Below are 14,550 nucleotides of genomic sequence, written 5' to 3'. Positions count from 1 at the left end.
TGTGTTCAGTGAAATTGTTATTTACTAGCTGTGCTTGCGCCTTTGTCCGCGAGGAATTTAATATAAAAGTTATTGTTCAGTTCGCAGAGTTATAAAATAAATAAATTTCTAAAATAAAAGTAGCCCAAGTTACTCCTTTTTACATCAGCTATCTGCCAGTAAAAGTCGCGTCAAAATCAGTCCAGCCGTTTCAGAAATTAGGCGGAACAAACAAACAGACAAACAAAAAATTTAAAAAATGTTATTTCAATATTACAAACAGACACTCCAATTTTATTTATTTGTATAGAAGATTTGTAATGAATGAAAACATTTTTATTTTAGCATGTTTTCACTTGCGGTGACATTTATGACGTATAAAGTAGCTTTCTAATCGTTAATAAAATAAATTATTAGAATCTGTTTCTACAGTGACAAATCTTTTCCCTTATGTACCTACTATTAATATTGAACTAGATATTAGTATTGAACTAGATAGAACTGAAATAACATGTAGGCATCCCACAGCTGGGCAAAGCCATCATTGCCGTATGTAGCAGAAAGGTTGGAGTCTAATCTGTCTCGCTATTTTATTGTGGACTCGTTTTCACGTATTTATGATGAAAGCCTTACGTTCTCTTTCAGACATGGTAGGCAGACCCAAAAGAATGTTTCCTTTTCCTCAGGTTATAAATTAACATTATTTGAATTAATATCAGTGCGATATCCATATTATTTTTCGACCCATAAACGTAGCATTTAAAAATTAATAATAATAGAAAAACAAATACATTCTTAAATAAAAACTTTTACGTAATCGCAAAGTTGCTTAACTCGATATATGTTACTTTAGCTATTTGAAATAAAATTAAAACACAAATAAATTAATGCAATCTCTACTTAGCACCTGTCATGATTTTTCATTATTAACAGTGTATAGTAATTGTAAGAATCTGAATTTGGACGTCACGTCCGAAAATTTTGTTCCTTTTGTAGTAATTAAGTTCACGAATAGTAGTGGACCGGTTCTTATTATTGATTTGGTTGTATTTTATGTTGTGTGTGTGCTGCTTATTTGTATTTCACTCAGATAAAGGAATTTATATTGTTTTTTTCTTGTTTAGTTATTTTCATATAAAAAACCCATACAAAGTCTGTATTTAACTTTTTTGCTACTTTGAACTTTTCTTAGTGTACGTACGTAGAGGTAGAATATGCGATATAAAAATATTTGTGTTTAAACAAAATTTACTCTGACAATTTACACTTGAAATTTACAACTAAATTTAAAAGCATCTTTTTGTATGATTTGGATGCACAATTTTGCAGTTTTTATATCCTCAAACATACACACATGTATGACAATGGAAAGAAATGCCTAATTTTTCTTGCACGGAAATTTGGACAAATCCTAAATACTTTACTGAATAGTTATATACTATACAATCTATATATACTACATAATATATATTTAATGAATAGTAATATATTAGTATTTAGTATAATCATACATTTATAACATTTTAATTAATAATTAACGACGTGCTTTCATTTTATTTTATTTGTGACTGGTGTGAGGTAACATTGCTCTTGGGTGCTATCAATATTTAAACGCTAATTGTAAATAGTTTTGTTAACACTACGATTAGAGGTTTCTACTTATACTTCCATAAGGTATATATAAATAGGTATTACGTATTATTTATTATTAATTATAATAGGTATAGGTATAGGTATTTATAAATTCTCAATGATATATATATATATATATATATATATATATATATATTTTTTTTTGGAGTTAGTTATGTATTATTAAGCATTACCAATCTATTTGCAGCTCATCCTATTAGTGAAATTTTTAATTGATGATTTTGTATTATTATACTGTAAAAACAAATTTGAACTACTTTATTTAATACCGTATGTGTAAGATAAGATCAAAGAAACTTTGTCTAATATATATTAATCAGGAATCGTCATCGAATTTACTATTATTAAATAATGTTAAAAAACCTTTTTTGTAAAAAGAAAAACAAAGAAACTATATTTTATATTCAAATAACAGCCAACAAAGTAGTAGACACAGGAGGTCATACTTAAATAAACCCGTCACAGAACTCGTTAACAAGAAATTAGTGCTCTACTGGAGACCGATAATGCGTACTAACATAGTAACATCGAAGGACACATCTATGCGGACAATATGAAGAGACATACGAAACTCTTCCGTGTTTTTGTTTCATTCCGTATTAATCATTATAACATGAAACGAATATTAATAGAAAATTAAAAGTATATTTATATTATTTCATGGCGTTGATCATCCATCTAAGACAACTTTTTGTGATTCAAACTTGTCAAGGTTGTTAAAAATTAAACGTATGTTTTGAGTATCGTTAAATAATAATTAATAATCGGTATAGCAAGTCGTGCGGCAATATATTTTAATTGATGTATTCTTTCGTTAATATTTGTAAAAATGTAGTGGATCGAATTTTAATCTTAATAACAGCATTAGTGTTAAAAATATTTGCGAAATCAGAAGTTAAGTTTTTAACGTTGCTTGCAATTAGACATTTATTAATAAGTGAGAGTTTTGAAAAGTTTTACATGCTTTAACCTTTGTGTTTACTTTCCCGCTATCATAAATGGTAATATGATGTTTTATAGCCTACATTACTTCTGAATAGTGTAGCTCTTCAAAAGTGTTGAAATCAATTCAGTAGCTTTACAGTTGATAGATTAGTTACTACTAATTATTTTTATTAGCTCGCTGTGTGGCTACGGTAGTAAAGAATATAGCCACCTCATCTCTTCCCGTGGGTGTCGTAAGAGGCGACTAAGGGTTCACACAGTTCCACTACCACCTTGGAACTTAAAAAACTGACCGATGGCGGGATGACCATCCAACTGCTGGCTTAAAAATACACAGGCCGAAGACGGACAGCAGCGTCTTCGGTGCGACAAAGCCAGCCCTGCGGTCACCAACCCGCCTGCCCAGCGTGGTGACTATGGGCAAAACACATGAGTTCACGCCATTGTTGGCGTGTACTTGTAGAGGCCTACGTCCAGCAGTGGACTGTGATAGGCTGAAATGATGAATTATTTTTATTAATGTAAGTAAAGAAAGTATTTTAAGAATATTTTCTATACAAATGACGATCACATATCAGTATAAAGAAATATTTTTTCGATATATTATTATAATTTTAGTGATAAAAAGACACTTAAACCAGCTAAGCGCGCCCACGGAGGTCAGTCTTTGTTTTCAGTTTTTATTCGTCATTTATCTCCTCAAAGTAATCTGACCACGCACTACGCGTTCGCGTAGCCTAACTTGTATTATTCATGTAAAACACGTGTCCAAAAGTTTCTTGGATTTTAATATTCATTGTTTTGTTTCTAATTTTTAACTTAATTGAATTTTTTATTTTGTGTTTACTATCGATACTTTGGATGTGATCGATGTTAAATAAGTTTGCTCTTATAACATCTTGATCTTTTATTTGATGATGATAATCATTTGATGTTTGTTAACTAAGCTTAAACTTACTGCTACTTACTTAAACTTTACTTGTTTCGTATATTCAGTCTGGAATATCCCACTGCTGTGTATAGGTTTCTTTCCCCATGTAGGAGAAGGATCAGAGCTTAATCCACCGCACTGCTCCAATGCGGGTTGGCGGATATATTCTATTATGAGTAACGGACGCAATCAGGTGTACATGATAACAACCGGGAACGACGGCTTAACGTGCTCTCCGAGGCACGATAGGGAGACCCACAAGGACTGCACAAACACCCAGACCACGGCAAACATCTGCATGGTCAACACAAATGTTTGTCATGAACGGGGATCGAACTCGCAACCTCCAGAGCAACAGCCACAAATCAGTGCTATGACCGTTGCGCCAACGCGTCGTTCATTTTATATATATAATACAGTAAATAATAGAAATAAAAACGTTTTTTCTGTCTTTGCGATATATGCTTACAATATAAATTGTAAGTCAGCTTTTGCTAAGGAATAAATACCTTACCTAAAATTACTTAAGTAAAATGTCTTGTAATTATTGTACTTCAATAATTATACTCCATCAGAAGGGATGTCAAAATTACTTGATCACGAGGTTTTCTGTCATAAATTAGTTACATTATATAATGTCTTAATCTAAAGACATTTGATTTGATTGTATTTTGTATTTCAAACCAATAAACGCTCGTTCTATTTTTATTTTTATTTTTTTATTTTTCAAAGATATGACAAAGAATTACTTATTATTATACTGTCGCTGAACGCTCATATCGTCAAGCCGACTTATTATTTTATTTTTTGTAGATGCCATGGGAGTCCTCGGAGGAACAGTCGAACCCTCGTGAGATGCGTATCCATGTGCAGCGTGTGTTCGCTATTCCAGCACCACAAAACATGCCTCCTCGTCAAGAATCCATGGGACCCTTCGCACCACCACCTCCACCTCAGGAGCAGAACGACGTAAGTTTATTTTTGATGGAATCAGTCTTTGTAACATAATGTTATATAGTAATAATATGGTTTGAAACTTTTTCACGTGGTGTAAATTAAAAAAAAAAACTTTTTATATCCAAACACCTTTTTTACTTCTACGGTTTTTGATGATAGGTAACTCTGACTAAAGATTTTTTCTTATTTGAAAATAATGTATTATTATTAGTAGGTAGCTGTTGACAATTACTTCCTATTTACTGAGTAAGACGTGACAATGCCTACCTTAATACATAAAAATGTATGTATAAAAAATATTTCAACTACACTAGGCATTTACCTATGTAAAATTGTAGGATTAGTTTTTAAATATTAACCGACCTCCTTTACTTTACAGTCTTCAAACGATCTTCGTACCGAATTTAACATTAACGGATTAATTGATCAACCTAATTAGCTGTGAAACACATATAGTAGTTCACAAACATAAATCGTTTTCATTATCTATGGTTGGACAATTTCAAGTTAACTTTTAAATGCTGCTTATTGTTGTTTTAGAAGTATAAAGATCTTACCAAAAACACTTATTTGTAAAATTTTGCCCAGACAAGGCCATATGGCTTGTTACCAGATCTCATGTAGTCTTAAAGCCACGCTTCTAACTCCAGACGTTGTAACTCTACAAGACCTAAGTTCACAAATTATACACGTTAGTCAAAATATGTAATTTGCCCGTTTCTCTGCCGTCACATGGGCGTAAGTTGAAAAACTGTTCATAACGTTTCTGTTATTTACTAGTTCTTGTAGTAAGTAAGATATAGAATTACAAAAACCATTTTCATCTTCTTTGATGTTGGGAATGTTTAAACTAGAACGAGTTCAACACTTATCAGATACCACTTGATAGATAAACCCATAAAAGTAAAGTGTTGGGAGATGTGAGGTAACGACCTGTGACGCAAACAATGACGCAGACATCGAAATAGACAGACATGATAATGAAAGTTAAATTAAAGAAGTATTAGGGTATGAGGTTTTAAATATATACGCCTGCACATACGAGTGTGTATTTTTCTATTCAGCTCTATGTTTTCCCACTAAGTATTGTATTGACAGTTACTACTTTTTTCTCGTCCTTTTATTTGCTACTTTACTTGTTGAAGCACAATATTTTATAGCCCAGAACATTTGCTGCTAGGTTTTCTAAAGCGAAATTAATAAATTAATAATAACAGTAAGTATGTACGGTCCGTAGCGTGATTAAATTATCAAACAAATACTCTTTCATTTAAAAGTACAAAGAACAATAAAATCATGTCCAAAATGTTTTTTTCTAATACAAGCGCGAACAAGATGAGATGAACACTCAGCGTCAGGTGCGAGTGATCGCCATTCCCGCCCCACACAACATGCCCCCCGCGCCCGAGAACATGGGCCCCTTCCAGCCTCCTCCGCCACCACAACACCAGGACCAAAATGAGGTAATTACTTTATTTCGGCGTTGTTTACATTCGCCAATTTAAACTGGCAGTAAATAAAACTAAAATTAATGAACATTAAGTACTATTTGTCATGCTCTGAAACTGTCAAAAATATTCAACAGTAAATAGACTTTATTTTTGGTAAAATTGATTGGTTTAATCCTAAACTTATAAGTTTAGGATTTTAAGCCATATTATTTTGTTTAATACGAAAATAGATATTACTTAATTATATACATACTCGTATATGTAACAACTTTGTCCTGTTTTTGATTTCTATTCCTTTGAATGTACATTGTTTGTGATATTGTTTTACTGTAATAAAATGTAAAAAACTTACTCGAATTATATATAATCAAGATTATTAAATGAAGTAAGTGCTCTTTCACTTAGCTCACAGAACAGGATCTGAGAGTACCGTAAGAGTTTAATTCGTCTGTCAATAATAGCTTTGGCGCGGAGTCAAAAAACTTCACTTAGTAAAAAAATTGCTAGTCCGTTACTTTATTGCATTTGTCTGTTAGTACTATTATTTTAACTTTATTAAAATTCTTCCTCTTATTTGCGAAATATAACAAATAAATTAATTAATAAAAAAAACGGTGTTCCATTACTGATACATTTTATGTAACTGTATAATTATTTTGGAAATATCGTAGTTATCGATTTAAATTAATTAAAAGCTAGTGGTGTATAACAATAACATTCAATTTGCTGCATTTTATTATAATTTTAGTTTCATTGTTTGTGTAAGAACTGGATACATAACCAAAAGTACAAATACATAACATGTTGTAGTACATATGTATATACATATATAGAAATGATACCTAAGTTAGGTTCAAGTTTGTATTAAAAGTTGAAGGAACGATTTATAAATATTTACTTATTGGCGTAAGAATGCTAAATCCTGTCCGTCTACCGCTATGTACACATAGGTATTTACATATGTATGTTCTCTTCATCGAACACATAAAACCACACTAACATTGGAACCAGTGAAGCGTTTCCTCGATAGAGGTTAAAGAACTGTTCTCATTAACATATGAATGAGGTCAGTATTAATACTTTTTTAAATATGTTTTTAATGTGTCTGTTGTAATGCGTTTTACGATTTAAATGAACACAAGTAAATCAAAAGCGATTTAATTTGTTTTAAACAATGAAAAATAAACAGTTAAAAACACCCACAAATAAAAATGATATTTATACGATTGTAGAGTACTAATAAAGTTAAATAAATATACAAAAAACAAAACAACAGGGCTTTAAAATTTTAAATTTACTCATACATTCTTTCAAATTTTCGAAATGTATTTTTACGAACCTTTACATTGCGAAAAAAAACTGCGTGTTTTTTGTTCACATGAAACTTGTTTTCGTTTGTAATACCAATCATTTGATAATGCTTGGAATCTCTTTATTAAACCTTGGTAAATATCTTAAAAAACAGCTCATTATTACTAGCTGTACCCGCGGTTAAGGGCATTAACAAACTTTGTAGACGTACCCTTGAAGCACATAAGTAGCTTAATAGTACTTAATAGTGCGAGTATTGGAGACTACATAATGGCAGATTTAATATATTTCTAATTCCCTTCTAACAAAAACCAATAGTAACTAAATGCTGTATGTAAAACTTTATATTGACAATTTTGATTAACTCAACAAAGTATATCACAATCTTAAAAGCTGAATCAGATCGTTTTTAAATTTTATCAACAGCTTAAATACCGACTTTCCTTGAAAATAATATCTCTTATACTCTCTTTTCTATCTCTTTACCGAAGGACTTGAGTCCTTTTTTAGCTGACATCTTATTCTCATAGTAATCAAATTCTGCACCAAATATATAATAGTCAGTGAATGAATGTCTGAATGAATGTTTTTTCTCCTGAATGAAATTTTTTATTTTTAGCTTTTTTGACAATCACTCATGAGATCTCGGAGATTTCTAACAATGCTTATTACATTATAACAAATTTTATACATATCACTATCACGATTTAGTCTATATTATCCCACTGCTGCGCATAGGCCTCTTTTTCCGTGTAGAGGATCGGGGCTTCATCCGCCACGCTGTACCACTGTTGTTTGGGGAACATAGGTATTTCTTAGTATGCGTGACGACTGCTATCGGGTATATATGATAACCGGGACAATAGCTTAAAAAAACCTATCAACTAATTATGGATTGTCTCTTAGATTAATATGATCTTGTTGTTCTCTTAGCAGCAGGCCGTTCTACACCAGTTCATACCTCAATCGGCTCCCACGCAGGAAATGGAACAACCCGAAGTAAGTTTTAATTGATTTATAATAAAATTTTATTTAAAATCATTTTATTACTAAATTAGGAAGCAAATTTTATTGTTTTTATCTTTAAATCTTAATGGTCGCATTTATTATTTATTACAGTACTGCAAACTGGTTAATAGCTATCAGTTTTATATACCAAAATAATTTATTTAAATAATTACTTCTAGTCGGGTTTTGGAAATGTGATTTCGATTTAGGTTAGTAAATGTCTGGTTTTGAATAATTGTGTTTGCTTGCAAACGAAAATAAATCGACTTCAATTACATCGAAAAGTAATAAAACGTAGGTAGAGGAAAAATAGTCAAGTAAATATACGTTACCAAAGATTAGGTACACAAAACGTAATCATCAGACCTTGGAATGTATGTTACCTCAGAACTTGACTGGGTGGACCGAATTCGATGATTTTTTTTTATTCAAAAGCTAAGTGATACGTGTCATGTAGTCCCATTTAAATTTAATTGAGATCTGACAAGTACTTTTCCAATTATATCTAATAGTGCGTATTTACTTGACTATTTTTTCATCGACCTCCGTTGTATTATACTGTATTACTTTTCACTGGAAGTACCGATTTTGATGATTTTTATTTCAATCAAAAACTGACGCTTGTAATGTAGTTCCATTTAAATTCGATTGAGATCTGATGACTACTTTTTGAGTAATCTTTGATAACGCGTACTTGACTATTTTTTCATGTACCTACGATTAATTACTTGTCGATGTAATTTAAGTCAGTTTTTTTTTTCGTTTGCAAGTAAACAAAATTATTTTTTGTAAGCATTTGAATTAATCCCTATCACAAATAAAGGCTTTCGTTATAGAGATCCAAGGGATTTAAGAGCCTCGATTTTATGATCAGTCGATGTCTGAGCATTGTAAAAGTAATTATTTTAGAAAGTGTTTGATTTTTATACTTTATTTATTATTTTACTTAAAGAAGCTATAAAATAATATTTTCCTTTATTTGACGTTGTCATGAGATATTTATAATAAATTACATACGTTTTGCTACTGGGATTGCAAATTAATCTTGTAAATATTTTGTTTTGAAAAGGTACAAAAGATGCAAATGGAAGGCAGACCTGTCCAAATGAACCTGCCATGGAATCTAACTCCCGAAGACCTGCACATGATCCACCGCACAGCTCAGGAAGCCGTTGCAAGCCAGCGCCGCGATCAGCAGATCGATAATGACATGCAAGAGGTTAGTACGATGTTACTTTACTAGCTGGTAAGATTTGTAATAATTGGTTAGTTATGCAAAGCGTAAATACTGTGGAATTTATATTAATTAGTCAGATTTTCCAAATTTTATATGTTAACACCTACTAGAATAATGGAATGTAAAATTTTGAATTGATTTTCTTCATACCTAACTTTTGTCTTGAATGTTTTGGCTCTTTGAGTAGGATAATATTAATAAGGATATACTTTATTGCACATTTAAATAAAGAACAAAATTAAAATTACAAGCAGTTATAGTAACAAATTGTACAACCAGGCGATCTTATTGCTAAAAAGCAATCTCTTCCAGACAACCTAATTTTAATAATATATTTACTCATCCTTACAAAAAAACACGTTTTTGGTATTTATATATGGATTATATAGGTACAAATAGTTTTTTTTTTGTACTAGCAATATATATTAACACTCACATTTAACGATCTACAAAGTGGTAAAGGATTAACGTAAAGTAAGTGTATAGGATAACAGCACTGTGCCGATTTGTAACGTCAATAATATTGATAAATTATAAAAAGTTAATAAGCTTGAGGGAAAACACTCTGACTTTGGCAATTCCTATGGGAGTCCAATTATAAAAGAAGAAGAAGTTAATAAGCAAATTATAACAAAATCACTAAACGTAAAAATCAATTATTACAATATACCACTGAAATATGATTTACGGGCTTGTAATATTGTTATAAATATTTAAAATATCTCTTGTGGAAAACTATTATACACCTAATTATGTATTTTAGCAAAAATATCGTTTGTTTATTTACAGTAATAATTAGGAGACATTTTTATTTACAAAGCTTGTTTATTCAAAAGGGAAAAGCATTAAGGTATTGAGGACAAACAAGGAAATGTTTTATACGTTTAACTTTGAAGGAACGGAACAGAAAACTCTGCATCAAAAGATTACGTCAAGGAGTGTAAAGACATTGAATGTTGTCAAAAACAAGTCCTTTTGATAGCTAAATACATTATTTCTTCCTAGAATTGGGCCCTTTTAGCGACATTTGGATAATACGACAATTCGGTGTAATTATTTTTGCGGGAAAAAATATATTTATGAAAAAAAAAAAAACACTTTGTAAACAGTTAGTAACATTAGAAGAGAGTCTTTGTTAAATTTATCATTTTAGAACCATTAAGCGTTTTTCTCTATTTCCTCTATTTTCGGATACAGCAACGCGTTCGTTGAAATCATTTGAATAATTTAGCATTTGTATAGTCAGTTGTGACTAAGATGCGAATGACCCACTTCACAATTTTTGTAATTATGAATAATATAACACAATCAGACAATAATCTCACATTTAATTATTCCAAAGTATGAATTATAGTTTAGTATTATAATTTTAGTTAAAAAAAAAACCTTTATAAAAACAAAATATTTTGTTACAAATTAAGTAATTAAAGTATTACCGAAACATATTTATTTCCGATAATGATACAAATTAATAGAGTAATTCAAAGTAACGCAAGAACAAAATTTGTTCTAAATTCGACATTGTTGAAATGTTATACTGCAATTAAATAACTGACATACACACCCTTGTCCCAAGTTTACTATTACAGTTGTGTCAGAATGGTAGAATATAGTAATCGTTAACTTTAGTTTTGAATTTTGGAAAATTTAATAAATAATATTAACGACAAATGACTATAGTATAGCTGTCATAAAACTGTCATATTAAAAGTTTACTGTAATTTATTGTATGAATATATACTGATATGTATGGAGTTAGACGCCGTCATATAAGAGCATCAAATGACAGATAGGTATGTGTTTCCGATGGAAACTCGTAGTAAAGGTGTGAAACCACAGCTTAGCTCATTAGCTTATTGCAGTTTATAGTATGCTACTAAGATTATTTATAGGTAAAATAGTCAAGACCTTGTAAATATCCCTTAGGGCAAAATCCTTCTTTGTTACAATGTAGATTTACATATTCATAATATAATAAATAGCACATTGTTTTATTGTTAGTAATACATAACATGACATACTATTACTATAAACTAATGGAACATGATTTACTTTTTATTAAATCGTGCTCTTGTTCCACATAAAGTCGTTGAATGTAAAGTACCTTTTCGACACCTCTTTTCGTTTTTAAGTGACAGTAAAATAAAAGAAAATTAATGAAAATTTATCGAAATATTCTATACCTACTTAGCATTCATATCATTTAGTGGTTTGATAATATTTTTATTGGTATCATAATATATTTAAAGAAAATCTAATTGTGTAAGATTCTAAGTATATAGCTATACAAGGGTCGCTATCACAGTCGTGGGAAATAAAGAATACTTTTTAATACGAAAAGAGAATTTGGCTCTTGATGAGATATTTTAAGTACATTAATTTTCTACTTGTGTTGTGTATTCTTCCGGACCCGAGGAGTTTATTTAATTATTTATCAATAGAGAATACATTATATATTTCAGGTGAAGACCATAGTAAACAGCCTTGCAGCGGCCGAGGCGGAGGCGGAGCAGGCTGAGCAGGCTGAGCAGGCGCCGCGAGCCCCGCGCACGCTGCTGCTGCCTCAAGACATGCCGCTTGATCAGCGTCCTCACTGTGAGTAAATCAGTGGCTCACACACACGTACACACAAACACGATTATATATATATATATATATATATATATATATATATATATATATATATATATATATATATATATATTACCCTTACATTATTCATTTTTCTAAGCATTATAAATAACAAAATTTCGTAGTTGGTCACAGGTGACCACTTTTACCTTTTCGTATTTATAATAACTCGTTATCCCACTTAATACCGATTTGAAGAGGTTCTTAGACCCTCATTAAATTTATTAATTTAAACCTCTTATGTTGCTTAAATATATGTAATTTGGGTATATTACATAGATCTTGTAATAGTAGATACCTTATTTTTTCCCTTTTTCACCTCTATTCAAGGGAAATTTGTCATGTTGATGATGTCACCCCGTAGTTGTTTATTTATATTTATATTTATGGAAATTACTATCATAATCACAATAGACATATCAGTACAATGTCCAGCAATAGATATAATTACTATTAGTGTTTTTACATCTTAAATGATACATCTCACATAAATCCCCAGCCCCATTCTAAAACGAAAAGCTTGAAGAACACTTAATAATATTTTTGTGTTAATAAAACAAATGACATGCAAGATATGATTCTGTCTACTCTATAAAAGTAAAAAGCATTAAATGCACCTAGCATTTTAAATATTATCGGGTACTTATCGTCGTTTCTCGTTAAATAATCGTTTTAAGTCTCGGAAAAATTTATAGCAAATTTATATATTATTATAATTTATTTATTATTATATTATAAATTTATAGTAATAAAAAAATTAATATTTTTGAAACGAACTGTTGCATTACCATCATAACTGACAACGCATTGGTGCAGCGGTCACAGCATTGGCTGTTACGCTTGCGGTCACGGGTTCGATCCCCGCACATGAAAAATATTTTTATTGGTCATATATGTAGATATTTGATGTGGTTTGGGCGTTTATGCTTGTGTATTGTGTGTGTTACTGGACCCCCGACACAAGACAAAATCCTACCGGGGTCCGTTAAAAAAAACTTACGAAAGATAAACAGCTACATTTAGTCGATTAAATTCAGACAAGAACATTTTACAAGAGGTTTTATTTTACAATATTATCGGGTGATCTAAGTGACAGACTGAGCGAGAGCTTAAGCTTTCGACATAGATGGTAATTAAATAAACTTCACATTTAACGATCGCTTTTTAGACCCTGAGAGCGAACATAGCAGATGTGTAAAATAATTTATGTTAAAATTTTTAATTAAAATTTATTTATTTATTTATTTAAGGTGAATTTACAGTTATAATAATACACAATTAGAGTTTATACATATTAGAAATTATTTTTGGTATAGTACAAGTTATAATAAATATTTTATTTGATTAATTTGTATTATGCTTTTATATATTTGACTAGTCCGTGACCCGAGGGTTGTGGGTTCGATTTCTACCGGGAGTCTGGGTGTAAAACATATTTATATAATTATGTATGTATGGTAGTTGTGTTTCGAATCCCGCCATTATGTTGCGTACCTTCGGAATAAATTTCTTGTGAGTGTGTTTGTGTGTGTTTATGAAAAAAATTATTATTTTGGAATCAAAAGCGTCTTGTATATTTTGAGTTTGTTGTACAACTAAACAAAAGTAAATAATATTAACACAAACTCACACAGTAAAATTATTTTATAACATTGGCATATTATTAATCTATTGTAAGGTATGACTTGTACAAGATTTGACATAATATGTTAAGTTAAATAATTCTCAACCAGCGCAAGGCACCCGACGCCAGATACCCTAATCCACATTTTTGTTGGGAATTAAAAACGGTGGACACTTTTACAGTTTATAATATTATAGGTTAATTGTTGAAAACATTACGCTGGCATATTATACAAAATTAATGTCGAAAAAAATATTTTTGTGTATGTTAGTTCGAGTATATGTAGTAGATATTCTAAAAAAAATTATATGATGGTTTATTCTTTTTGCAGACATGCAGCCTCGCTCTGTACGCAGTGTTGATTCTCAGCTCAACAGCGAAAAGCGCGTGAACCGCTGCGCGTGCAACTGTCGCTAATAGCGTCCAGCCGCGCTGTAGACGCATAACAGTTGCGCTGCAATCGCGCTATAATCACGCTACATTTTCCGTCCATTCCTCAAAAATTGTTTTATAGTACGGTTTCGGTTAATGTAAATAAAAATGTTATCTTTTCAAATCCCGTTCTGTTTCTTTCGTATTTCATGTATCATATTGTATTAATTATTTTATTGTAGATCAAATGACGAAAATGAAAAGATTGTAAGTAAATAATGTAAGCTTATAAGCATTTAGTATCAGAACTCAAAGATTTGTGGATTATCTTTGTGTCATAATGACCGTGCCGTTTAAGTATCTGTCGGGGTATTGTGGGCCGTAATCTAACATTAAATTAAATTAAACCTTTTTTTGTGATCCTAAATTAAATTGTAAGAAGTTTAAACTA

The 14,550-nt window shown here is 30.8% G+C and overlaps 1 protein-coding gene across 1 annotated transcript in view; it reads left to right on the top strand.

The window, feature by feature from the left end:
- LOC123659773 (fibrous sheath CABYR-binding protein) overlaps window positions 1-14,550 on the top strand; it is a 69,712-nt gene extending 55,162 nt beyond the window's left edge. The window contains exons 7-12 of the mRNA XM_045594950.1: window positions 4,322-4,477; window positions 5,791-5,928; window positions 8,161-8,226; window positions 9,305-9,454; window positions 11,935-12,067; window positions 14,059-14,550. Of these exons, the coding sequence (XP_045450906.1) occupies window positions 4,322-4,477; window positions 5,791-5,928; window positions 8,161-8,226; window positions 9,305-9,454; window positions 11,935-12,067; window positions 14,059-14,144 (729 nt within the window). The 3' untranslated portion in view covers window positions 14,145-14,550. The remainder of the gene's footprint in view (window positions 1-4,321; window positions 4,478-5,790; window positions 5,929-8,160; window positions 8,227-9,304; window positions 9,455-11,934; window positions 12,068-14,058) is intronic.

Source organism: Melitaea cinxia, chromosome 14 (genome assembly GCF_905220565.1).
Source record: "Melitaea cinxia chromosome 14, ilMelCinx1.1, whole genome shotgun sequence".
Classification (NCBI taxonomy): domain Eukaryota; kingdom Metazoa; phylum Arthropoda; class Insecta; order Lepidoptera; family Nymphalidae; genus Melitaea; species Melitaea cinxia.
This window is presented reverse-complemented; position numbering and strand designations above follow the sequence as displayed.